Here is a 27,868-nt window from a genome sequence, read left to right on the forward strand (position 1 = left end):
GTTGAGTCAATCACGAGTGGCCAATAATTTAGTCTATCAGGATTATTTAATGAAACCTCTATGAAGACCCAAAAGGACAGGGTTCAGAGGACTCTCAGGTTGGTGAACCAGAACATTTCCATGTGCCACCATTCTGGGTCCCAAACTGCATGAGGACAGGAGCTCTTTTTTGTTTAGGACCTAGCCCTATGTATCTCTTCATCTGGCCATTGGTTCATATTCTCTAGTATCCGTTGTAATAAATCTGTAATCTAGTGACTAAACTGATTTTCTGAGTTCTGTGAGCTGCTCTAGCAAATTAATTGAACCCAAAGGAGGGGGTCATTGGAACCTCTATTTTATAGCCAATTGGTGAGAAGTATAGGTGATAACCTGGACTTGTGATTGATATATGAAGTGGAGTGTGGTCTTATGGGACTGATCTCTTAACCTGTGGGATCTGACACAATCTCTGGGTAGGTAGTATCAGAGTTGAGTTGAATTGTGGATAGACAGTGTCAGAGTGGGATTGAATTATAGGACACCCAGCTGGTGTCAGGCAATTGGTCAGTGGTATGGAAAAGCTCACACTTCAGAATTTTTGGAGCAGAATCTTACCTGGAAATTCTTATTCAGTAAGTCTGGGTACATTCTGGAAGTCTGGTTTTTTGTTTTGTGTGTGTGTGTGTGCGTGTGTGTGTGTGTATTTTCCTAGAGATTTTTAAAAATTTATTTTTAATTGAAGGACCTATTTGCAGGGCGTCAGTGGAGATGCAGACATAGAGAACAGACTTATGGACATGGGAGGTGAGTTGGGGGAAGGAAGGAGAGGGTGGGACAAATGGAGAGAGTAACATGGAAACATATATACTACCATATGTAAAATAGCCAATGGGAAATTTCTGTATGAGTCTGCAAATCCATTTTTTATCAAGGGCTCTGTGAACAAAGTAGAACAAGGAGCATTGCTCACCACTCAGTTTTACAAGTGTTAAGTCATAACCCACTGCATTTGCTGATGGATAGTGTACCCTGAGATGAAATCAGGATTAGAACAGAATGAGGCACTCTTTGCTTTGGACAAGCAGACATCGTGGATATTAGATGCATGTCTCAGGAAGAATGTCAATGACCCCAGATTCTTCCATCTCTCATACATAAGAAAGCATACTTAAAATCATTAACTTGAGATATCCGTTCTTTGTGAATAACAATAATCTTTTACCAAGAATGTATGCTTGACTGCCCATGTCTCCTAGCTGAAAGTTGTGGATAAACTGGTTTCACCCCTACCACTTTGGAGCATTTTCCTCAAGTGAATGGCTGTCTCCCTGACTATAGTCCTCAGCAAGACAACAAATAAAACTTAAATTCACGACTCATATGTTGTACGTCTTTCTTTAAGTCAAGAGCTTCAGGTTAAAAAAAAGAGTAATTCTTTAGGCAAATTTGGGAAACCATGATTTAAAGCATTGTCTCCAGGAATTCACAATAAAGGCTTTGGTTCCTAATGTGGAATGTCAAAAACACATATCTGAGTGATAGAGTATAAAGGTTTTAAAACATAATAATAAAATAGACAGTACTCTGGAAGAGCATCCCATAATTACATTATCACATATACTATAAATATTAGCAGATGAGAACCTTCTAGCAGCCTGGTAAACTGGGTAGGCCAAGGATTCTTGTCCCAGTTTTAGGGATGAGGAAACCACACCAGAGTGTAGCTTGTAATGTAACTGGAGAGAAAACAAACATGCATTAAATGATGCAAGAACAACACAAAGTAAGATGCCTGCTTTTGTAAAAGGATACTTTGTAACATGGTTTATAAGGTCCGAAGGGATGTGGATGGAACCCAACAGTAGACTGAAGCAGATAGGAGTCTGAAGCTTCCCCAGAGTAGGAGATACAGATATTTGTATTTGGAAACTCAGTTATTTTCTATGGCACCATGAAGTTTTTCTACATTGCATTGTCATGTGAACTATACCAGTTACATTTTCCACAACTATATATTGTACCACAAACCAGTCTGACCTGCAAGGGAAGTATAAGCTTTGGTCCTTTTGCAATGCTCTGCTGCCTAACCAGTTTGTGCTTGCAAAATGGCACGTGATCCAGTCAAGATGGAGATGTCCTAGTAAAGGGAGGATGGCGGTTATATGAGGTTTTGCCTGGGATCCTTTCTAGGCCTACCTAGGGCTTCAGATGCAGTGAAGTTGAAGGATTTCATCCAGTTGTATCATGTCTCTTCTGGATCAGGCATTCTGCTGCCAGCTATGGGTGGGTTTGAGAAATTCTTAGTCTAGGCAGGAGAGAAAGGAAGACATATACATGACCAGTGATTACCTAAGTCAGGAAGAATTCCAAAGCAGAATAAGTAACATTATATGGTGGTGGGGCAAGAGTTAATTGTGATCATGGCCAATCCTGGAGGGTTTACTGGAGGAAGTGACATTTTCACTGGGTGTTGAAAGATAGATAGGTACTGCAAAGACAGAAGGGCATTATAACTGTGGGAATCTTGGAGCAAAGGCATCCGAAGCCTGAGCCCAAGGGAAATCTACTGGCAGCCCATTGCTTGGATAGGACAATTGGGAGAAATCCTTTGGGCCTTATACTTGTAGGGAGGGGACCCAGAGTGGCTGTATTTTATTCTCCTTAATGGACATCATTAAAATTTAATTTTGAAAATTCTCTCTTTAATGATACTCCAAGGAGAGATGGTTTGATGAATCACTGACTCAGTGAACATGAGGTTGAACAAACCCCAGGCGATAGTAAAGGACAGGGAAGCTTGGAGTGCAGCAGTCCATGGGATCGCAAAGGGTTGGACATGACTTAGCAACTGAACAATAACAAAAGGGGCCTATGAGCATTACTGACAGTGTGGCCTCTCAAGGGGGAGTATTGGGGGCAGCCAGTGCTGGTTGAGTTGTCCCAGGCCCTACTATCTTCCAGGAATGGCAGTTGATGGGCTCAAGTATTGAGTTATCAGAAAAGGATTGCAGAGGACCTCATATAAAATGCTAAGGGGTTGTAGATACTGTTGAGACATTGAAAGGTTTTAAGCAGAAGAGTAATATGTTGCATATACATCTTAAATCCCTCTGGTTGCTGTCTGGGAGGTGGTTTAGACAAAGACAAGAGTGGAAGGAGAGAGTCTAATCAGAAGGCTACTGCAATGGTTCAAGCAAAAAATCATGGGGCCGAAACAGAGCCTGTAGCACTGAGGATGGCTTGGAGAAAGAGGTGGTTAATAAGATGTCTCAGAGGTAGAATTAATTAGCTTCTGTCCTCAGTGTGTGTGTGAGTGTGTGTGTGTAGGGGAATAAGTCAAGGATCACTGCCTAACAAGTGCAACGAGAGACTGTCTTCTGTAAGAGTTCACATTCTCCTCAAGGGGCAGCAGGAAAGAGAGGAGGGGCAGGTCAGAGAGAGCCAGGAGAAACCCAGAGACCAGGTGGCAAGCAAGGAAGCCCTGCCCCTGGATCCGGCCCCGCCCCCGGCCCCACCTCTTCTCCTTCTTCCCACCCACCCTGCAACTGCAGCTCATCCTCGAGGGCGGAGAGAGGTGGTATTTGAGTCCTCCGGTATCCCAGCAGGCAGTGCAGCTTAGAGATGCTGACAAAGGACCGGAGGGAGCAATCGCAGCTGCTTTCCGAGGAGCCGGTGTTGCCGAGGTGAGAGTCCCCCACCGTCCCGTCACCCACTTTCTCCGACTTCGGGAAGACGTGGAAGTTACGTTGCCGAGAGACCCGGCGGAAAGAATGAGCCGTACCCAAACCCGGAGCTTGGCTCTGTGACTGACAGCCGGGCTCCGCGGCGCCGGGACGCGGGTGGGAGCTGGGGGGAAGGCAGATGGAGTCCTTGCTGCCCCATCTCTGACTGTCAATTGCCTCGCCGATCGCGGATCTCCGCCCCAGGGTCGGGCCGGCTCGTGTGTGTTTCGCTTTTGCCCGGGCGGAGGCAGCTGGCTCGGGATCCTCCCGGTGCCTGCCAGACAGAGTTCGGTTGCCCCGGGGATGAGACTCCAGGGACAACTCTTTAGCGGATGTTTTGAAGAGGGCTAGGGGAGGGAGGTCGACACCTTCAGGCTGTCATCGTCCTCGCCCTTCCTCCCAGCCCAGCCCGTCCCCGCGGCGAGCAATTGGAAGGAAATCGGCTGGGCTGGAGCGAGGAGTCCCGGGATCGCTGGAGGGCGATGAAAGTGGGGCGGAGAGGCTGGGAGTGACAGGAAACGCCTTCTTGAAATATCAATAATGGGGGGGGGGGAGTTGGTAAGGGGTACGTGGCCTGTATCTTTTCCTTTCCTGGACCTCCGCACGGATCCTGATGGTTGCACCAGCTGCTCTGCTGTAAACAGGCTCACATGACCGGTTTCACATGGAGCCGGCCGGTGTGGGGACGAGGGCTGGAAAGGCAGGGCCCCAACCTGGTGGAGCTGAAGTCCTAAGATGGACCGTTTGATCTCCCTGCTCAGTCTTCCAACCCTTCGTCAATGCTCTGTGGTGTCCCCCCCGGATAAAGTAGCTGACATCTCTCCTCTCTGGACTGAAGTAGCATTTCTGTCCCAGTAGAATCGAGGAGACCTAACTTGGTGGGAAAAAGTCCGGATTTTTTTTTTTTTTTATCTTTGAGGGCACTAAAGAGGACAGAAACCTGAAAAATTGGGTCCTTTGGATCTTGCCTAAATAGTAGTGTACTTTCAGAATGCATTGTGTTAATGTGAATTCCAGACAGAAGGGGAAAATCTACTTCTTCAGGCAGGGCACACACGGGAATAATATATTCTTGATGATGAAATTCTTGTCCACTTGTTTCCTCTAAATGCTGGGAAATCTCTGCGGAGAAAATACCATATACAGGATATTGAATAGGGGATGGACACCAGCTTTAAGATTACACATATATTTGCTTATAAAGCAGTGGGAAGTTTGGAAAACAGGAAACAGGGCCAAATGTTCCTTTCAAGTTGTTCACGTCTTCTTATCCAAACAGGATTCAAGATTAAGGTAGTTTCTGAAGCATTTCTAGAACTCTCAGAATAAGACATTTACTCACATACCAGGATCTTTGAAATTTTTGAATTCCTTTTATTTATAAAATATATTTAAATGTAATGGACAGTATTCAGTACAAAATTACCATGTTATAGGCAAAGATAGAAAACAGAACAAATAGCTTATAACATAATGCATGTTTCTCCCCTTAACTTATTCTTGCACATTTTCTTCCTAAATTTTTTGCTTTCGATTTTTTTTCTCATGGATCTTTTACATTTAACTCCAATTTCTGAAAAGCAGAAAACAAGAAACTGCAAGAAAAGCTTCCCATGTCTCTAATAGCTCAATAAAGTAATTCATTCTTTTTTCTGATTTTAAAAAGTTTAAAATGAAAGAGAAATTTTAAATCTTGTCTGAAACAGATTATTAGTGTTCTGAATCTTGTTTTGCTACTTTGTAGCATTCTGGAGAACCTTGCCCTACAATAAATGGATTAAGTGATTTACTCTTTGAGGCCCTCCATTTCTTCATCTGTAATGTGAAAGTTTTGTTTTAATCTCCAGAGCCCCTTATAGCTCTCAAATTCCACAAAACAGTGCAGTTTTTGATTGGGCACTATTCTTGGATAAAATAAGCTGGTTAAATAAGCCAAGATGTTGGTATCAACTGAAAGGAACATACAGTATGTAACAAGAAGTACCTAGAGTCCTAATAGAAATAGGAATCGCATTCTGCAAAATTCTCATTAGGTCATTAGGTAAGTTAACCATGTAGGTTGACCTGTACCTTTCTCTCCCTCCTCTCTGTCAGGAAATTGAAGATTGCTTCAGCTAAATCCTGCCTCCAAAATTAGAAATAACAGTTCCACCTGACTTTCTTGACCTTCAGGGCATAGTACAAAGTCTGATTCTTTCACTCATTCCAGCTTCTACCTGAATTAAATGGGCTATGTGATCAGTGATGAAATTGGCATAAAAAGGCTATAGCAGGTTTTCCCCTTGGCAGTACCTTGACTAGATCATCAGGACAAGTACCAGGTTTTCAAAATTGCATTTTGCCAGCACATTCAGAAACTATCAGTCAGTCTCAGGGATTGATTCATACTAACCAAACTCACAAAAGATTTCTATGTTAATATTAATACCAGTTTATTAACTTCAAGGGAGATGTAGAACTGCCAAGCAGATCAGAAAATTCATGTACATGCCAGGGCACCCTTTGCTCTTGACCCTGTGGGAACACATAGAAATTGCTCTTGACCTCCCCTTTTTTCTAGTCTGTGTGGCTCACTTCTTAAAACACTCAGTAATTGATACAGTCGACAAGATTATAGCTTGCTTTTTATATAAAAACCATTTTGGTCACACTTGTATGGATATATCCTAGTCACCTGATTCAACTTGAGCTACCTGAAAAACATCTCTACAATCTGTTTCTTCTCCATTACTCCTGCCTTAGTGTAGCCCCTCACTTCTCCATGCCACATTCATTTAATATTTTTGTTTGTGGTAGCTACTTTGGAGTCAGGCCCGGTGCTTGAGTGGTGAGTGGCAACCGGTCTCCTACTTCTGATCATATCCAGTCAGTTCCCTGTTCTGAATCCTTCCAAGTTTCCCTTGGCCTGCAGCAGTGGTTCTCAAAGCATTGTGTGCATCAGAATCATTTGGAGGGCTTATTAAAACCAGAGAGCTGGGCCCCGACCCCAGAATTTCTGATTCAATAGGTCTAAGGTGGGACCCAAGTATTTGCATTTCTAGCAAGTTCCCAGGTGAAGCTGCTGGTCTGGTACCGCATTTTGAGAAACGCTGGCATCCAGAATCAAGTCTAAACCTCTCAAACTTGGCTTAGAAGATTTTCACCATCTGCCTCCAGCTTACCTTTCCAGCCTTCTCTTTTGCTGCTCCCCCACACATGCTATTTTTTAACCATAGTTAATGCTAAAGCTCATTTTAAGAGTCCCTTTCATGCCTCCACAAATACTCTTCCTTGGAATTCACCCCCATCTCCCTCCACTCCTACTGCAAACCCCTATTTAAGGCAGACTGTCACTTTCTTTATGATCCCAGAGCATTTTGTATCTATCAGCATTTTAACTCTTCTCACATCTTATCCTAATTACTATGTATATCCATTTTTCGTACTAGACTGAGTTTTTGGAGGGCTGAGACCATGATTTCATCTTTTCTCCATATTCCTTAGCACAGTGCCTGGTATATAATAAGTGCTCAGTAAATGTTTGTTGAAATAATTTGTGATCCTCAAACTTCTGAGAGTGCTCTTCATAGCAACATATGTATTTCATATAGTTAATTAATATGGACTTTGAGAATTGTACATACATCTGGAAATAACTGAAGACATATTTGGATTTTGTAAAACAAAGGTTGCAAATAACTAGTTAGAAAGAAATGTTTTTAAAAAGACATTATTGGAGGGCATCCTTATTTCTTTTATTTATTTATTTATTGGCCATGCCACACAGCATGCAGGATCTTAGTTCCCTGACAGGATAAAACCCATGCCCCCTGCCCAGAGGCCTAATCACTGGACCACCAGGGAATTCCCCATCCTTATTTCTTTTAAACCTTAAAACGTACACTACTTAACTTTTACATCTTAAATATGTAATAGCCTAGCAATACATATCATTTATAGCAGTCAATCTTGTAAGATATCAAATTATACAAAAAAACTAGAAAGTGTATAAAAACAAAATTGCCTAATATTGGGCAGTGAACCATCTAATATAGCATGAACATTAGAACATTGCTTGTGAAAGAGTCAATTTTAGGAACAGACCAGCCATTAAAAAGCCTAACAGATAATACTAGAAGCTCAGAGATGAGGAAAGCTGACTTTATGAAATGGGAAGGAAAGAGAGGTTTTGATACCAGTGAGAGTAAAGCAAAAGAACATATTGCTGTTCACTATATACTATGTAGTTGGCCATTGGCAGAGACTGCACCATGTATGGAAGAAAGAGATAGCCCCTATGCCCAGATAAAAGGGGACTGGCCTGAAGGTGGAGCTGGGTCCCCTAATCAGTAAACACAAGAGCCAGGGACAGGTAGGAAGTAGCTGGTGCACTGTAGCCACGCAGATGGCTCACTAGTGTCTGGGGCAGGCTGTACTTCGAATCATGCCTAACTGTTTCACACTTTGAACCAGTTTGATACAAGAATCCCCAAGAATTACTTTTTTCATTTTTCTTGCAGCCTCCTATCCCCCCACAAAAAGGGCAGGGGGTGGGGAGGGCAAATGTCCCTGTGTATCTCAGAGCCTTTTCTTCCCCTTCCTCTGGTCCATCCTAAGTGAGAAGGATAGCAAATGGTCACACTTTGGAGTATTGGTCTCCTCCCAGAAGTGCGGGTAGAAAGTATAGGTGCCGATTTCAGTGTGTTGAGGCTCGCTCTCTCTTTTTTTTCTTTTTTTTTTAGAGGGAGAGTAGTTTGCAAACTGGTCACAAGGTGGTGTGCACACATAAGGTTTTCTTTCAAATTTCATTCATGTTTGCATTTCTGTGCTTTGGGTACAGAGGAAAAGGATGAGGCAGTTTCCGGTACCAGGAGCTCTGAGTGGTGTTGTCTTTCTGTAATGTCGGGGGTATATCAGAGCCTCAGATTTCTAAACCCTGCTGGCCTAGTTGGGCAAGGGGGAAGGAGGGAGGGAAGTGGGAGGGAGGGGGGAGGGGAGAGGCAGCTGGGAGTGCTGATGCTCTCGGTTCTCCTCTTACCCCAGCCCATGGCAGGTAGCCACCATAGATTTACTGTTCCTCTAATTGGGATCAGTTGCCTGTCTTTTGCGGATAAAGGGTGTTCAGCTATGGGGAAAGGGAGCTGATGGAGGAGCCAGTTATTAGTGGACACCTGTAGGTTAACTGCTGAGTTCAGTATCTTCTAATGCCTAACATTGATGTCTAGTCTTCAGATGCAAAAAACAAAACAGCAAAACAAAACAAACACAACCCCAGAGAAAAACAATATAGCGTTATGCCTGAAATCTGGAGTCATAATTACTCCACATAAAACAAATGTTAAATTATTCACTCTATGCAATAAGTATATTAAAAAATAATGTAATAAAATTACTGAGATCCTTGTAGATTAGAGCAGTAGATGAAGTCAACAAAGAGGGGACATTTGAAGTAGGCTTCGAAGAATGCATAAAATTTTGGCATCCAGAGAGGAAGAATAAAGTAAAGTTTGGTTGTGCTGTGCTGTGCTTAGTCGCTCAATCATGTCCGACTTAGACCCCATGGACTGTAGCTCACCAGGCTTCTCTGTCCATGGGGATTCTCCAGGCAAGAATACTGGAGTGGGTTGCCATGGCCTCTTCCAGGGGATCTTCCCAACCCAGAGATTGAACCCAGGTCTCCCACATTACAAGCAGATTCTTTACCATCTGAGCCACAAAGGAAGCTCAAACTTGGGTTACTAACAGCCATAGCTCTGCTTTCACAATCAGGAAAAGAAAGTATGTGCAACTTAGTGAGTGAAATTGTCTGTGTTTTTTTCCTTGATAAAACCGAAAAGGAAACACATGCATCAAGACTTGAATTTTGGGTCATCCTTTGAGAATTCTTCTTTTATGGAAAAGCAGGGGAATTTTCTAGAGATGAGGGCATGAATGGCCATCAGCATCAGGGAAGCAGGATTTTTGAACTGAGACACAGAGGAGATGATCATTGTATAAGGAAGTGTGAGTCTGAAGACCAGAGTTCTGCCACCAATATCCTGTGCAACCTTGGGTAAGACCCTTAACCACTCTGGGCCTGCTTTTCTTATTGGTAAAATGAGAAGGATTAGGAGCTGACATTCTTTGACTCTGTGTGTACTTGACTTTCAGAAAGCAACCTTATTAACTGATTTGCTGTGAGGTTTTACCAGCTTAATGTATAATCTGTCCCCAGAATTTTTGCATTTTATCATTTTGCAACGTTGACTAGAGCAAAAAGAAAGTGTTAGTCTCCGGAAAACCATTAATTAAAGGCAGGTGTCACACTCCATCGTGTTTGTTGGCAGAGTCTATAATATTGCACTGGTGACCTGGTGCTAATTCCTCCCTAATCTCCACTGGTTGGAGTTTGGGAGGCGATTTATATCTTAGCCAAGATAAGTGAAAAATGGCAACAGAAATCTGAAAAGAAATAGTAAACTGCTGAAAATGGTGACCAGGGGACAGCCAGCCTATTCACGATACATGGGAAAATATTTAACTCATAAAGAGAAAGCTTCAAAATTCAAAAATAAGAATTTCTACTAAGCCATCATTTAAAGCTAATAATCTACTCTGACCTGTGCCAACTAACTTCTTGAGGTTAGAAACAAGAGTTTAGCACTTGTTCTGTGTGTTTAATTTTAACTTCTCAGTCAGATTTACAAACTGCCTCATATTCCTTTGTGACAAAGTTTTACATTTTCCTAGGTTTGCAAGTCATCTTCAATAAATCTTACTTTTTCTCATTGTATTGAGTTTCTGTTGCATATTAACTTATCTTAAATAATTAAAATCATTCTATTTAACACATAGGTTAAGGTTTTCAATGTTATTAAAAGACCATAAATTGGAAAGAGCAGTTAACAGATTTTTCACACATGGTTTCTAAATTCCTTATGTTTCAAAACTGGCACCTTTCTCAAATTAGCCTCTAGTAGAGTTATTGCTTGATTCAACCTTTTTTTTTTTTTTTACTTTTAAATTAGGTCTTCATGTGGTTCAGAATTCAAAAGATATAAAACAGTGTTCAGAGAAAACTCCCTCTCACCCCTGTCCTCAGCCATTCAGTCTGTCCTTCCAGGGGCAGCCCTGGCTGTCCTTCCAAAGATATTTCCCCCATATCCAAGAAAATAGGTTTACATAGTCTTTTATCTCCCTTTTCCACACCAAAAGTAGCATACGCTACAGTTTGCATTGCACGCTGCCAAAGCGCTTCCCCTTTCTTCTTGATAGATAGCTGGTATCCCAGCAAATGACTTTATCATACTTAATTTAATGAATCTCTTATTAATGACCATTTGGGCTGTTTCCAATCTTTTGCTGTTGCAACATCTAGCCCTTCTTGCATGCCAAGCTTCATTCTATGTGCCTCACATAAATTATTTTATTAATACTCAGTGCTGCAAGAAAAAAAAAAAGCAACCCCCCTCCAAAAAAAAAAAAATCCCTCAAACCTTTCTCATACAGGATTTCACACAAGGGGAATATTTGGGAATATTTATGCCCAACACATTCCTAGAAGTAGAATCTCTAGATCTGAGGGTTATATACATTTCATTTTAGCAGGTATAGTGGATGTGCCAATTTATATTTATATCCTTGGAAGCAATGTAAGAACATGCCTGATTGCTCCCACCATGTACTGTCAAACATTTTTATTTTTGCCAATTTGACAGGTAAAAACATGTATTTCAGTATAGATTTAGTTTGTATTTCTCTTGTGAGTGAAGTTACACATACTTTTGTAACTTTAAAAACAATTTGTATGTCCTTTTCTACAAAATATTACAGTGTTTGCTCATTTTTATATTGCATTATCTTTTTTTAATGATTTATGAGTCCTCTATATATAGTAGGGGAATTACACACTGCCTGTGATATGAATTGAAAATGTTCTTTCAGCTTTACTTATAAAATTTATTTGCCATGCAGAACTTTAAAAATTTTTGTATAGTTGAATTTATTATTTTTTTGGTTTCTGGTTGTTAGAGAGCCTAAGATTATATAAAAAACAGATTTCCCATGGTTTCTAGTGCTTTTATGTTTTTAAAAATACATTTAAAGCTTCGTTCCATTTGGGATTTATTACAATTAAATTTTGGAATTTTATAAGGAGTGAGGCATAAAATCAACTTTTTTTCTGGATACCTGATTTTATCAACATTTGACTGAACTATGTTCCACAAATTAGAGATGCTACCTTTTATCATAAGCTAAATTCTCACCTTGAATTTTAGAGTAAAATGTTGAATATTATTTAGTGATGCCAAATTTGGTTGTTCTATTCCTGATAGCTAAGCTTATTAAGAAAGTAATTGTAGAGCTTATCATTTTCTATTCAAAAAAGTATCCCAAACTTCCAGGAGTACATTATCCAAATAGAAATGTGTCTAGCTCTTAACAAAGAAATGAAATTCATGGCAAATAAAAACTCAGAAGTAAAATAATTTTATCAGATGCCCTTCAGAATAACTTTAGTTTTCTTTTATTGAAATGGACAGTTAGTTTGGTATAGTGGAAAGAATACTGGACAAAGAGAGGCCTTCTGGCATTTTTTTGTCTGTCTGGTCTTTTCCTAATTTAGTAATAGCAACGAATACTTAGAGTAGCACCTTGCCTATAGCAAGTGCTAAAGGCTTTACATATATCAATTCATTTGGTATATATAATTAATAAGAAGTTTGTAATCTGTTGTAAATTAAACAGATGTAAAATATTATTATTAATAAAAATGTCGAGTGCTTTGGGCTTAGTCAAAACAGTAACAACAACCTAACACATATGAGCTATAGGCATGCCGTAAGTGTACAAATAGAAAGTGGGCTCTGGGGCAGCCTGTGGATGCTGACCTTACCAAGCTTCTTCCTTTCACATTCTTGTGTCTTTGCTTATGCTGATCCCCAGGAATGAATGCCCTCCCTGCTCACTCCCCCCAACACAGAAGCCTTTCTTTTCTTTAAGGGCCACCCCAAATATTATCTCCTGGCCTCTCTTCCAGGTAGAATTATCCAGGCAGTCTTCTAACTCCCTAGCACTTTATATACAGCAGTATGCATTATAATAAAAGTAGCTTTAATATTCGGAGAAGGCAATGGCACCCCACTCCAGTACTCTTGCCTGGAAAATCCCATGGACGAAGGAGCCCGGTAGGCTGCAGTCCATGGGGTCGCTAAGAGTCAGACGTGACTGAGCGACTTCACTTTCACTTTTCACTTTCATGCATTGGAGAGGGAAATGGCAACCCACTCCAGTGTTCTTGCCTGGAGAATCCCAGGGACGGGGGAGCCTGGTGGGCTGCTGTCTCTGGGGTCGCACAGAGTCGGACACGACTGAAGTGACTTAGCAGCCGCAGCAGCAGCAGCTTAAATATTTGTTTTGTCTCTTCAGTTAGACTAGTCTCTGGAGAGCAAGGCCAGTGCATTATTCATTTTTGTATTTCTGTGCAGCTCTTGACATAGTTCCTCACCTAAAAGATTGTGGGCAGGAGGAGACACGGGCGACAGAGGATGAGATGGTTGCATGGGATCACCAACCAATGGACATGAGTTTGAGCAAGCTCTGGGAGATGTTGAAGGACAGCCCATGGGGTCACAAAGAGTCAGACATGAGTTAGCGACTGAACAACAACAATGTTCAGCTGGGAAAAAAGAATAAAAATTTGCATACATGATTATACAGTATCCTATTTGATAAAAGTGGACAAAGCCCCAGTCAGAATCACAGCCCTGATAGCTGGTAGAAATCAAACAATGTAATCATTTGTTAATATTTCTCTTTGAGTGTATGAGAACTTGAGTGCAAAGGATTAAATGGTTTGTGGCCTATTCTAAAGCTGTGGTCTACAAACTCAGACATTTTCTGTGATTGTATATTTTTGCTTTCACATTTTATTTTACAAAGCCATATTTGGGGTGCTAACTAAATAAGAATGTTGTTGATCAAAATTAGATTAGGAAATAAATGCAGAAACATTACTTATCAGACAGGCAGACTTCTGCCAGCTACAACTTTCTGGAACATATTCAAGAGCCCCAGAAGGAATCCAAAAAGGTCTCTGAAGTTGGAAGAAAATAGCTCTCACAAAGCTTGTGTACTTGTGTAGGAGGAGGCATGGTGCCACTTGCATGCCAAGGCTTGCTTACTGACTTGAATTTTCATAGAAAACTCAGCAAGTTTGGATATTTGGCTTCTTTTCAAGACATTTCTGTTTGTGGGTTTCAATAGAAAAATGATTAAGAGAACTGTCCCACCCATGCTGCCAGAGGCACTAACTAAAGCATTGTTGTAATGATGATTTTTTTTTTTTTTTTTTGCCTTTTCATGTTGTTCATGGGGTTCTTGAGGCAAGAATACTGGAGTGGCTTGCCATTCTCTTCTCCAGTGGACCACATTTTGTCAGAACTCTATACCATGACCTGTCCTTCTTGGGTGGCCCTGCACAGCATGGCTCATAGCTTCATTGAGTTACACAAGGCTGTGATCCATGTGATCATTTTGGTTAGCTTTCTGTGATTGTGGTTTTTGCTCTGGAGGCTGTGGGATTGTAGTTCTTGACTCCTTTGTCTGCCCTCTGATAGATGAGGATGAGAGGCTTGTGGAAGCTTCCTGATGGGAGGGACTAGCTAGCTATGGGGAAAACTGGGTCTTGCTTTGGTGGGCAGAGCCAATGCTCAAAAAATCTTTAATCCAATTGTCTGCTGATAGGTGGGGCTGTGCTCCCTCCCTATTAGTTGTTTAACCTGGGGAGGCCCAGTTCTGGAGTCTACAGGCTCTGTGGTAGGGCTAGAGGCGACCTCCAAAAGGACTTATGCCAACACGTGCCTCCCAGGACTGCTGCTGCCAGCGCCCCTGTCCCTGCGATAGGCCACTGCCAACCCACTCCTCTGCAGGAGACTTTCAAACACTCACAGACATGTCTGGCTCAGTCTCTTGTGGGGTCAGTGCTCCTTTCCCCTGCATCCTGGTGTGCACAAGGTTTGTTTGTGCCCTCCAAGAGTCTCTGTTTCCCCAAGTCCCACTGACCTCCAAAGTCAGATTCCCTGGGGATTTCCAGTCCCTTTGCTGGATCCCCAGGTTGGGAAATCTAATATGGGGCCTAGAACATCCGCAATAATGCGAGAACTTCTTTGGTATTACTGTTCTCCAGTACGTGAACTGAGAACTTCCAGGTGTACAAACTGGATTTAGAAAAGGTAGAGGAACCAGAGATCAAATTGCCATCTGTTGGATCACAGAAAAAAACAAAGAGAATTCCAGAAATACTTCTGCTTCATTGACTATGCTAAAGCCTTTGTGTGGATCACAATAAACTGTGGGAAATTCTTAAAGAGATGGGAATACCAGACCACCTTACCTGTCTCCTGAGAAACCTGTATGCACAAGAAGAAACAGTTAGAACCAGACATGGAACAATAGACTGGTTCAAAATTGGGAAAGGAGTACGGCAAGGCTGTATATTGTCACCCTGCTTATTTAACGTATATGCAGAGTACATCACGAGAAACGCTGGGCTGGAAGAAGCACAAGCTGGAATCAAGATTGCCAGGAGAAAGATCAGCAGCCTCAGATATGCAGATGACACCACCCTTATGGCAGAAAGGGAAGAGGAACTAAAGCCTCTTGATGAAGGTGAAAGAGGAGAGTGAAAAAGCTGGCTTAAAACTCAACATTCAAAAAATTAAGATCATGGCATCTGGTCCCATCACTTCATGGCAAATAAATGGGGAAAAAGTGGAAGCAGTGGCAGATTTTATATTCTTGGGCTCTAAAATCACTGCAGACAGTGACTCCAGCCACGAAATTAAAAGAGCTTGCTCATTGGAAGAAAAACTGAAAAACCTAGACAATGTATTAAAAGGCAGAGAAATCACTTTGCTGACAAATGTTCATATAGTCAAAGCTATGGTTTTTCCAGTAGTCTTGTATGGATGTGAGAGTTGGCCCATAAAGAAGGCTGAGTGCTGAAGAACTGATGCTTTCCAATTGTGGTGCTGGAGAAGACTTTTGAGAGTCGCTTGGACAGCAAGGAGATCAAACCAGTCAATCCTAAAGGAAATCAACCCTGAATATTCATTGGAAGGACTGATGATGAAGCACCAATGTTTTGGCCACCTGATTCGAAGAGCTGACTCACTGGAAAAGACCCTGATTCTGGGAAAGATTGAGGGCAGGAGGAGAAGTAGGTGACAGAGAATGAGATGGTTGGATGGCATCACTGACTCAATGGACATGAATTTGAGCAAACTCCAGGAGATAGTGAAGGGAAGCCTTGCATGTTGTAGTTCATGGGGTCACCAAGAGTCGAACATGACTTAGCGACTGAATAATGAGTATTAAAAAAGTGAGTCTTGTGTTTTTCCCCTGTAAATCATGGAAGCTTACTTTATTTTTTTTTCTTCTTTAAGAATTCTGATTGGCTCACATAAAATATGTTGTAACAAAATGTATTCTTTTTTTTTTTTTAATCTGAGGTTTTAAAATACTGACAACCCTTTGGTCGCACCTCTTCAAGGGTGATTAAATAGGAAGCCTTCTTTATTCCTGTATTCAAGTTTGTAAGTAACTTATCATAGGTTGATATCCCAAATGTGAAAGGAGCATGTGTAAGTTTCTTTGCAGAGTTTAGTAGAACCTGTATAAGTAAACCAAGAGGAAAAGTCAAAGGCATGTTTAAATGATTTGGGGACTGTTTTAATGTATGCTAACCATGCTAGTCACAGCTAGCTCATGAAAAACAGTTATCACTCAGCTTGCTTTCTCTCTTCTCTTTCCAGATTGCCAAAATGCTTTGGAGTTTTTAACTGATTTTTAAGAAAAACCCCAAGTAGATTTGAGACTGTAAAAACCGACGCCTCAGCGAGGGGGATTTAGTGCCAATGCATCAACAAAAAAGACAGCCAGAGTTAGTGGAAGGAAATCTTCCTGTCTTTGTGTTTCCCACAGAGCTAATATTTTATGCAGATGACCAGTCAACACATAAGCAAGTGTTGACACTCTATAATCCCTATGAGTTTGCCTTGAAGTTCAAAGGTGAGTCTCCTAGGTCTATTGTATGGATTGAACTACTCCCTACTAATTTTTGACTTGTAGAAATTAATTTTTTAAAAATCACTAATGGCCACTGTGACTTTTTCTTTCAGTTTTGTGTACTACTCCAAATAAGTATGTTGTCGTTGACGCTGCCGGTGCAGTAAAGCCTCAGTGTTGTATGGATATGTAAGTCAAAATCACTTCCTGGTAACATATTTTCAGTGTGTTGATATTTATGTGTTTAACTTGCAAAAGATCTTTTCTTAAAGCTGCTCCACCTTGGCACTCATTACATTTTGGATTTTTGCTGAGAGTTTGTCTGCCAACATTCTTTTTAAGAAGTTTCTAAGAAATTCTAAACAGGTTGGCCACATAATAATTCATTATGTTGGAGCCAAGGTGTGTGTTAATATTTCCATGAACATTTCCTCGTGGTTGTGCGTTTAGTCATAGCAGAGAGATTTATGGAATTAAAGTTCTAACTTAATCCTGTACATTTCTCTAGCTATAATAGGGAATTTAGTCTTCTTTGGAACATCTTGCTATTATAGTGACAATTGAGGGACTAATAATGCTACACTCTGGGAAAAATAGTAATATAAATTCATCTGAAATGATTCAGTAATAAAACTGAAAGTTAGTCTATACAAACAGGAAACAAGTGTATAACTACTCATCTGGAAAATGTTAGCTGAGCTCTTCCAGATAATTTGGTCTTAAAGTGTCAGATAAATGATTGTTTGTTCAAGCTGTTCATATTTAACTTTCACTTTAAAACTAGAGGTGACCAGATGGATCTAATGACCAGCCCTTAATTTAAGCTACCAAGTAAACTGTATTGCTTTAAATCTTCCATAAGAATGAGAAGCAGAAGTTTTTTCTCTGGCATATATTTTCATCATCTCAGAGCCATAAAATGATGTATCTTTGATGATATTTTTTTTGCATATTTCTTTGATTTTCATTGTGTACATGATAAGGACTATTCCAAAGAAATATAGTATCTCGCCCCATAAATGTGTTACCTTTGACCTAATTGTTTTGTGTTCTCTTTTTATTCTTATAAAGTAAAAATGAATGGCACTGAAGATAACTTGCATAAAAAATTATACTGCTTTATACTCTTTTCAGAGAAATACAGAAATGTATTGTTAGCCTTCTGTTGCATGGTCTTACTGGATTACCTACTTATTCGATTGCTTATTTTTGCCTTTGTGCATGGACTTCAATTTTAATTGAAGTCTAGGGTGAGGTTTGTTATTTTGTTATTTGAACAATAAATAAGTGGCAATAGGAATTTTTGAGACTTCTGTGGGGAAGAAACAATTTCATATATATCCTCTTTAGTGAATATTGCTACACAGAGATATCCAGGAAAAAATGTCATTGTGAAAAGGAATTTCCTTTACCTATCCTTTTATTTTAGACTCTTATTCATCAAATATTTAAGAATTACCCATTTCTTTTGGGGTTATACTGTGATTTTTTTTTTAAAAAAAAAACATCATCAACAAGTTTCTGTATTTGAGTATTTGGTAACACTCAGTAAATATGTATGAAATCTCTTGCTGAATTCTGTTTGAAACCTAAACTGCATTTGTTCTTTTTTAATGTTTCAGTGTAATTCGTCATAGAGATGTCCGATCCTGTCACTATGGCGTAATAGACAAATTCCGTCTCCAAGTTTCTGAACAAAGCCAGAGGAAGGCTTTAGGAAGGAAAGAGGTTGTGGCTACTCTTCTCCCGTCCGCAAAAGAACAACAAAAGGAAGAGGAGGAAAAAAGAATAAAAGAACATTTAACTGAAAGTTTATTTTTTGAGCAGTCGTTTCAACCAGGTACTTTGCGTTGTGTTGGCTTTTTGTTTTGTTTTGTTTTACTTCAGGTTGTTTTTAAAGTCCTTTTGAGGTCTTACATGTTTCTTACTTTAAATGAATCAGGGAGCAAAGAATAATTACTAGAACAATAACCTGCCACTCTAAACCTAGTTGACTACTTCAAAAGTGAATGTAGAGATCAGGTACCTAGAATTGAACAAGAGACCTCAAGCTGGCCTTTTAGGGGAGAAAATAACTCCACTAGACAGGGCTGCTAAAGCTGAAACTCCAGTACTTTGGCCACCTCAAGCGAAGAGCTGACTCATTGGAAAAGACTCTGATGCTGGGAGGGACTGGGGGCAGGAGGAGAAGGGGACGACAGAGGATGAGATGGCCGGATGGCATCACTGACTCGATGGATGTGAGTCTGAGTGAACTCCGGGAGTTTGTGATGGACAGGGAGGCCTGGCGTGCTGCGATTCATGGGGTCGTGAAGAGTTGGACACGACTGAGCGACTGAACTGAACTGAACTGAGACAGGGCTGTAAGGCAGGGGCAGTCATTGCCAGAGCTTTTCAGTCTATAAAACCTGAGACTGCAGGCACTGTACTTTACAATGCTAGCACAATTTGGCAATTCTGTACTTTTGCTTCTGTGACTTTCCTATATCCTTTCTCATTGAATTAATTCGAAGAAGGAGAGAAATTGTGCTTGGCAGTAGGCCAAGTGTACTTTTCATATTATTTTGGAAAAAAAAACTCATTAAAGTTGAAGTTAATTAAACTAAGTAGATTATAATATCCCCTTCCCCTGTGGGCTGTTAATTGAATCCCTCTCCATTCCTCATTTCCTTCCAGCTTAGATATTCAGGAGTGTTACGATATATTCTTTCAACATCGACAGTATCCTCATATTCAACTCTTTGGACATCATTCCCCCATCCTTTGATCTTCTTTTTATCTCCCATCAACCCTATTATAAAGGGAGGAAGAGAAAACTTTCCATAGAAAAGCATGGTGACTTTTTGATCATGATATATAAATATGATAGCACCTGTTCTTGAAATCGCAACACTATATATAAAGGAATAAAAACCATCTACTTGTCATTACATTAATTCTTAAATCCCTATCAGTTTGTTCATCTTAGAATGTTTATTTTGACAAGACAGGCATTCGCTGGAGGCAAGTGTCTTCTCATTCCATGCAGGGAGTGCCCAGGTTCACTGGTGATACCAAGACTAGGAATTAGGTAGTAGTTAGTAGATTGTTTTCTTCTCAGCAACTGTTATTAACTGACAGAACTAGTTTTTCGTGTTTTGAAGCTGAAAGAGAATCTCTGTCAAGTGTCACTTTGATGACATTTGATGACGTCAAATGGACACTTTGATGTCCAATCAGTACTGTGAAGTTGACTTATAAATAGATGTGAAATGCAGGATTCCTCTTTTAAAATGCCTTCTTATAGAAGAAGAAAGGCCATCTGAGTGTTTGGTTTTGGGTGTTAATTTTGTAATTTAAAGTGGTCATTGGAGATCACTTTTGTGTTTAACAGACTGGTGTGATGCCCAAGAGGGTTTAGTGTTTTACATATATTTTTTTCTTTTATTTTTAAATTTGTTAGAATTAAATTGAAAATCATCCTAAAATACAAATGTGTATTAACTGAACATTTTCTTCTTATTTTATGTTTATAACAAACCTTTGTATCTCAGGTACATTAGAGAATTGTTCTAATGTAAAATTGGAGTAAGTAGATGAATAGAATCGGAGATATTGGCATAGTACATGGTAGTCTCTGTTTTGGGGGGGAAAACACCTCTCTAAGCCATCCTTGTCAGGAAGCTCAAGAAGGCAGGCACCTTATTTGTCTGGTTCATCATTATGTCCTTGGCATCTAGCACAGGGCCCGGCACAGATTAGTTATACAGGAAATATGTACATGGGCCTCAGTAGAAAGGCTGGACTTCTCACCTGGTAGTCTGGTAGATTGCTGTTCTTTATCTTAAAAAGTTTCCAAGTCTCCTGCTCCTTTGTAGAGCAAGGGCAATCCCACAGTAGAGCTCCTCACTCCCCACAGTCTTGGCCAGCAAGTCCCATTTGTGGGTAGTTACCCCAATGCTTCTAATAATATGGCGGGAAATTGAGTAAAGTAATAGAGTGTAACAGTAACTTAGTCAATCTAGGCGCACAGAGTGATATTTTTAGCTTCTCTTGTTTATTAAATTAATAGTAAATTATGTGTGGTTTCTAGTATATGGAATTCTACGTTTTTCATTATGTTTCTCTGAATCAAAATGTTGAAAGAAATTGCGATTGTTCTATGGGAGTCATTATTTTTGTATGTCTTTAGCTGTAGAAAATGTTTATTAAGTATGTTATAGGCACAACAATATTGTGAGGTTCTCTCTTTGAGTTTTGCTGGAAAAATGGTTAGAGGCTATATCTCAAGATATTTGGATCTTAAAATGTAGTGAAAGGCAGTAAAAATGAGAAATTCTTCTCAAGTTTATGTATTGTATAAAAGACATCTTAGTAACAAATTAAAGGAAGGAAACAATACCTATAATCCCACACACTTAACAAATCTGCCTTTATGTGTTCCGTGTTACTTTCTAGACCTTGTCTATGAGCATAAATATAATTATATGTATGTGTGTGTGTATATATATATATATATATTTCATTTAACAGAAGTTGAAGAGAAATCCACAAAACATACTTTCACAAAATACCAAAGCCCATGTCATTAAAAAGGTGTTTTAAAAGGATTCATCTGAATCTTAGCGGGTTTATCTTAATTATATTACTAAAAAACTGCTATGTCTGATGCCAGGTTTGAGCTAGTGCTCTTTGGCTTAAGAAAACTACTTTCTTTATTACTGATTATAATAATAAAGAATTGAAAATGACCTAAAAGTCTATAAATTGGGGATTGATTAAATTACAAATATTCAAAAGATGGAATGTCATGCAGACATTTACAAGGATTTAATAGAATGGGCTTCCCTGGTGGCTCAGTGTGGGGAAGATCCCCTGGAGAAGGAAATGGCAACCCACTCCAGTATTCTTGCCTGGGAAGTCCCATGGACAGAGGAGCCTGGCGGGCTGCAGTCCATGGGAATTGGACACAACTTAGTGACTAAACAACAACACAATAGAATGGTAGATGGTCCTATATTGACATAAAAAGAGATTCAAATATTTTTCCAAGTGAGAGTAAAAAGTTAAGAACAGTATGTATAATATGGTCTCATTTAAGTAAAAAATCATTTTACATGTTTATATGGGCATTTATAAAATCTGCAAGGATCTATATACCAAGCTATTAACAGTGTTATCTCTAAGAAGATGGGATTACAGAAGAACCCTTATTTTTTTCTGTATCTGTAAAATTTTTACAACCCTGTAGTATCAGAAAAACTCTCCACTTTGAAAAATGTCAAGCATTTATGTGAATGTTTTTGAAATTTCTCTAAACGGTAAAAATTTCTTGAAATTATCTTTCAAGGGGAATAAAACTGTGGGTTTGCATTGAGCAGTGTAGTTGTCAGAAATATTTGCCTTGAAAACTTACCTTTGCAACAAGTACAAAAAGTACTGTATTCATTAGCAAAAGACAGACTTGTTTTTAGGCATTTATGCTATTGTTTCGTCTCAAGCAATAATCACTGTAAACTTTGAATTTGTTTTCAGCTATCTGGCTTTCATGAGGCTCAATTAAGCTTCACACAACAGCTAAGGTATTAATAATTTAGAAAAGCTGCATCTAATAATAAAATGAACAGTGTTTTTCATTAATAAAACACAAAGATTGTGTTGCTGTTGGCTATTTCTTTTAATGAAAGGAAGGGTAGTGGGAAAAGCTGTAAGACAGAAAATGCTGGTGGGTTTCTTAAAAATATGGGTATGAATACTATATAGTTCTGTACAGCCAGATCTATAGAAGGGCAGACCTGATAATAAATGTTTTTAAATTTTATATTATTATAGTAAGAACACAATATGATATTTACTGTTTTAACTACTTTTTGTGTACAATATAGTATCGTGGACTGTAGGTACAATGCTGTACAGCAGATCTCTAGAACTTACTCATCTTGCATAACTGAGATTTTTATGCTCATTGATTAGCAACCTGGCCCCTGGCAGCCAACATTCTACTCTGATTCTATGAGTTTGTCTATTTGAGATTTCTCATACAAATGGAATCGTGTAGTATTTGTCCTTTTGTGACTCAGTTATTTCATTTAGCAGACTATTTGCCGGATATTGTCTCTGCTGTTTTCTTCTGTACTATAAATGCAGGTAGAGTGGAGGGCAAGAATTTTCATAGGCAGTTTTAATAACATTCAAGTTGAACCTTTTCTGGTGCCTTAACATTTTCCAAAATGGTAGCAGGATGCTGCAGTTATTAGGACCAAACCTGTCTCAAGGTCTACCAAAGATACTCCCAGAAGGTAGGGTAGCCCTACTGCAGTGGGCTCCAAGGCGGAGTACACACAAGTGGTGCATGAGGGGTATGCGAAGACAATGCTAGAACTTCAATTTCTATCTGTTTTTAGCCCATTCTATTAAAGTTCTATTTGCATATTTCATATTAAATATAATAGTACAGTACTTATGCCTATAATTTATAAACATACACAGGTGATACATGCTCAAACACTTTCTACAAATTCCAGTGGGGTGGTGGGGAAAGGATGATGGCCACTAGAACATTCCATCCTGTAATGGGCTTCCAGATAAGTCCAACAGATAAGGGCCCATGGGATGGGAATGATGGAGAAAGTATCAGAGAAGTTAGACAAAACCAGAATCCTGGTGAGTGGTGGCCAGTCTATATGAATGAACTTTTATCTAAGTTGTTTTTAGAAGAAATCTCAGGGGTTCTTGTCTTTTTACAGAAAACAGAACTGTCTCCTCAGGACCTAGTTTACTGACTGTCTTCCTGGCAGTGGTGTGTATTACAGCTCTGATGCTTCCCACGCTGGGGGATGTGGAATCACTGGTGCCTCTCTACCTCCACTTAAGTGTGAATCAAAAATTAGTGGCTGCTTATATCTTAGGTAAGTGTTTTAAAGATGCATTGGGGCATAGCATACTACTAGTACTAGTTTGACTCAGTCGTGTCCAACTCTTTGTGACCCCATGGACTGTAGCCCACCAGGCTCCTCCCTCCATGGGATTCTCCAGGCAAGAATACTGGAGTGGGTTGCCATTTCCTTCTCCAGGGGATCTTCCCGACCCAGGGATCGAACCCGGGTCTCCCGCATTGCAGGCAGACGCTCTAACCTCTGAGCCACCAGGGCATAGCATAGGCAGTTTTTTTTCTTGAAAAGAAGAATACATTATTCCTTTATTTATCCCATTATTTCTTTAAAAAAATCTATTCTGGACTAAATTGTATCCTAAACACTTAAAGTATACATTGTAGAAACATGAAAGTTATAGAAACACTAATATTAAACCTAAAGCAAGCATTCCTAACATAAATCAAGGCCCAGAATCTTTAAATGGCTCACCTAAGATCTATTGATTATAATTGATTCTTTTTAATTTTTTAAAATTTTAACACAATTTTAAAGATTACTTTCCACTTACAGTTATTACAAATATTGACTACAGTCCCTGTGTTATACAGTACATCCTTGAGCCTCATACCCAACAGTTTGTACTTCCTAGTCCTCTACCCCTATGTTGCCCCTCCCTATGTAGGCAATTTTTATGGCCTGGAGGTGGTAGTGGTGGTTTATGTGTATATGGGGTGATGGTGGTGGCTTGATTTTTTTTTTTTTTAAGAAAAACAAAAAAATATTGCTTCAGAAGCATGTTGAGGTAAAATGTATTTTAAGATTTAATTGTTGGCTTACATTTGGTTCTTTCAAACTTATTTATCTAGTACCAAATACTACATTTATTCCATTATTGTCCTTTTGCTGATTTACAACTGTATGGGATTCCCAGGTGGCGCTAGTGGTAAAGAACCCGCCTGCCGATGCAGGAGACACAAGAGACAGGTTCGTCCCTGGGTCTGGAAAATCCCCTGGAGAAGGAAATAGTCACCCACTCCAGTATTCTTGCCTGGGAAATCCCATGGACAGCGGAGTCTGGCGGGCTACAGTCCATGGGGTCACAAAAAATCAGATACAACTGAAGTGACTTAGCATGCATGCAAAACATGTATAAAATATAAACTGCATACACTCCATTATACAGCATTTCCACTTCTAGGAATTGACCTTAGGGAAATACACAAAGCACATACAGTGATAAAGATGAACAAGGCAGCCTTGTTTAATATTGTGATCCTTTCTCTTTAAACTAGTTCCCTTGTCTGCTATTGAATCATTTCTTTCAGTCATCCTGGCTTGAAATCTTATAGTTAATTAGTTCAAATGAACAAACATTTATTCAATACCTACCATGTGTCAAAGATTAGGATTCTCGTGATGCATGACTCTTTCCTCATTGTCTCCTCTCACCTCTTTTGAGATGCCAACTCTTTTCAGTTCCTTGGTGTGCTCACTTTTTTTTCAAAGCTTCAAAATTGTCTCCTGAGTTGTCTCCCTGACTTCTATCTGTGTCCCTTCTCTTCCTGTTCCTCCCCCTTTTATCCCCGTTATTTCCCCCTCAACCAAAATCACCCATCACATTACTGTCAGGTTGATTTCAATTCTGGGTTGGTTTCACCACCACCACTCTGCTCAACAACCTTCAATGATTCCCCATAATCCATAGAATGAAGTATAACTCCATAGTTTGACACTGAAGACTCCATGCTCTGAGTCCTCTCTGAGTTAATATTGTCTAGCTGCTTCCCTATGTAAATCCTTGGTTAGAGCCCATTAGGTTATTTATTGACCTCCCAAAGCTCATCTGGAGCCCCAGTCCTACCTCTATGCCCTTGTTCTTGCCATTCACTCACCTGAAATGCCAGCCCATCTTACTGTTTTCTGTCTTTCCTGTTCATCTTTTAGGCTTACTCCAGCTTAACCTTTTGGGGCATCTTTGCCCCAAGTCCTATGCGATTATTTTCCTTCTCTGTACTTCATCACTCACTTTTTAAGAACCATTTAGGACCGAGTATATTCTTATATTATTAAAATTCTTATGTATGGAGTCTCTTCCAAAGAAACAAGCTAAGCAGAAATATATGCTTTTGTCTCTTTGTGGCTCTAGGACACTGGAATACAAATAGGCTTACATTGTTTTTGTTGATAAAGTTGGCTGTGTTTACTGACACTTTAAACTGCCATGTCTGCTATTATTATAGCTGATGTGACTGGAAAATGTGAGAGATATATTTAATGGTTAAAAAATTAGCTATGGCCAGACATTAGTGATTTATTTAAATCTATCCAATGACTGCCAATTACTATATATTGGATATCTTCCACTATAGTATCTGTATAGTATCAAAATTCAAATTTATTTTGAGTTCTTGGTAGAGTGCCTGGCTTTGTGCTGTAAAGATTTTGTAAAATGCGTATCTTTAACTGTGCTCCAATTTTTTCTTTCAGGTCTTATCACAATGGCTATATTTAGAACATGAACAAGGAGTTCAGTTGACTTCTGAAGTACATTTATCTTGAAAATATGAATGTGGACTGCCTTTTATCTCTATTTCACCCCATTAACATGCTACAAAGTATTGAATGATTTACAATCATTTCAAATATATAATATATATTTTAAATTACTCTATAATTTTATTCCAAGGACTCCAGCACATTATGTTACAGATAGCAAGGAGGCTTCTGAGTGACACTTAGGAAATTATTTGAAGAAATTCTTTTTACATCTAAGCCACCCATGCAAAAGACTTAATTAAGACATTTGTTATTTCCTCATCCTTTTTCTAATTCACTTTGATTGTTGCAGTCATGTGTCCTTCAAAGCTAAAGGCCTAAAAGAGCAAACTGACCAGCCTAAAAGTAAAAGTACATTTACTTCCTAGGTACGAACATCAATGTTCCTATGTAAACTATGCCTTGTCCTCTACCATTATAAACAGTTGCCATGGTGTTTCTAAAATACGTTTTACAGTCAATATGTAGAGAGTAATAAAAAGAATAAAGTACTGAGGGATCATGCTTAGTCTCTCGCAGAAGACATATTTAATTCATTTGATGAACTGCGGAATAGGTTGTGGTCCAGCCACCAAGAAGTAGGGTGACCATTCTATTTGGTCTAAGAATTCCAAAGGAAAGTAGACATTTGTTTAGTTACTTGGTACACCCTAGCTTTACCTCTGGATAATGCTTTATGGTAATGGGAGGAAAATCACTTGTCTTTTCTCCATAGCCCTCTGCCTGACTGTAAGGTACTAGCCCAGATTGGGGCTACCAATGCCAGGTGGTTTATGTGGAGATGATTTTTCACCTTTAAACTCTAAGCCAAGTATCAACATAAAAAATCCTTGATATCTGTCTATTTTATACCAGTCACTGAGATATTTTTTAAGTTGTATTTATAAGTTTGTATTTATTATTGAAACAACTTTACCAAAAAAGTCCCCTGAAGCACAACTATTTACATTTCTTTATAGCCTCTTCTGATCTCTAACATATATATGCAGTTTTAACTGTTAGTGTTGTAGTAATTGATCTTTTGACTTAGGATTTTTATCTGAGAGCACAATGCATTCAGTCTCTTGAAAATCATGTTCCAGATCTTTTTACAGAATGAATTTATGCACTGCTACTGTAGTATTCTCAAGGATAAACACAAGATATATGCCTGATGTTGGTTTTTGCAAGAAACAGTACTTTGCTTCTAAAGTCAAAGCTTTTATGTATACTCTTTCATAGAAAATCTTCATTGTTTAACCATTTGGGGAGCATAAATCATTAAATGGATCATGTCTGTACATTGTGTAATGACTGAAAAGCACATAAATGTAATCTATTTTGAACTTTGTAAAAAAAAAAAAAATTACCCTTGTGTTTGAAGTGAAGTCGCTCAGTCGTGTCCGACTCTTTGCTTCCTCATGGACTGTAGCCTGCCAGGCTCCTCTGTCCATGGGATTTCCCAGGCAAGAATACTGGAGTGGGTTGCCATTTCCCTTCTCTAGGGGATCTTCCCAACCCAGGAATTGAACCCAGGTCTCCCGCATTGTAGGCAGACACTTTACCATCTGAGCCACCAGGGAAGTCTGTGTTTGAAAGTTATCCTTGTTTCTCTGTCCATCTCAAATCGTGTATATGTGTATGTGTGCGAGTGCAGGCGCACGTGCGTGCCTGTGTGCATGTGATCACACATTGTAAAGAACAGAAATTACTTTAAAAAATAAAAGAAAACGGAGACCTGAAGTTTTA

At 39.4% G+C, this 27,868-nt stretch overlaps 1 protein-coding gene and 1 long non-coding RNA gene across 2 annotated transcripts; one reads left to right on the plus strand and one right to left on the minus strand.

Annotated features, from left to right (window-relative positions):
- Positions 1-1,791: 1,791 nt before the first annotated feature.
- Positions 1,792-3,608, minus strand: LOC113887173. The gene is made up of 2 exons (XR_003509659.1): positions 3,521-3,608; positions 1,792-2,287 (listed from the first exon to the last, which is right to left on the minus strand). It is a non-coding gene; the product is annotated as an uncharacterized LOC113887173 (long non-coding RNA).
- MOSPD1 (motile sperm domain containing 1) lies at positions 3,535-27,868 on the plus strand. Its single transcript, XM_027534115.1, has 6 exons — positions 3,535-3,665; positions 16,478-16,733; positions 16,844-16,919; positions 18,353-18,570; positions 23,456-23,617; positions 26,072-27,868. Exons 2-6 carry the CDS (start codon positions 16,580-16,582, stop codon positions 26,101-26,103), a joined length of 642 nt encoding a protein of 213 aa, XP_027389916.1. The 5' UTR covers positions 3,535-3,665; positions 16,478-16,579; the 3' UTR covers positions 26,104-27,868.

Source organism: Bos indicus x Bos taurus, chromosome X (genome assembly GCF_003369695.1).
Source record: "Bos indicus x Bos taurus breed Angus x Brahman F1 hybrid chromosome X, Bos_hybrid_MaternalHap_v2.0, whole genome shotgun sequence".
NCBI classification, from domain to species: Eukaryota; Metazoa; Chordata; class Mammalia; order Artiodactyla; family Bovidae; genus Bos; species Bos indicus x Bos taurus.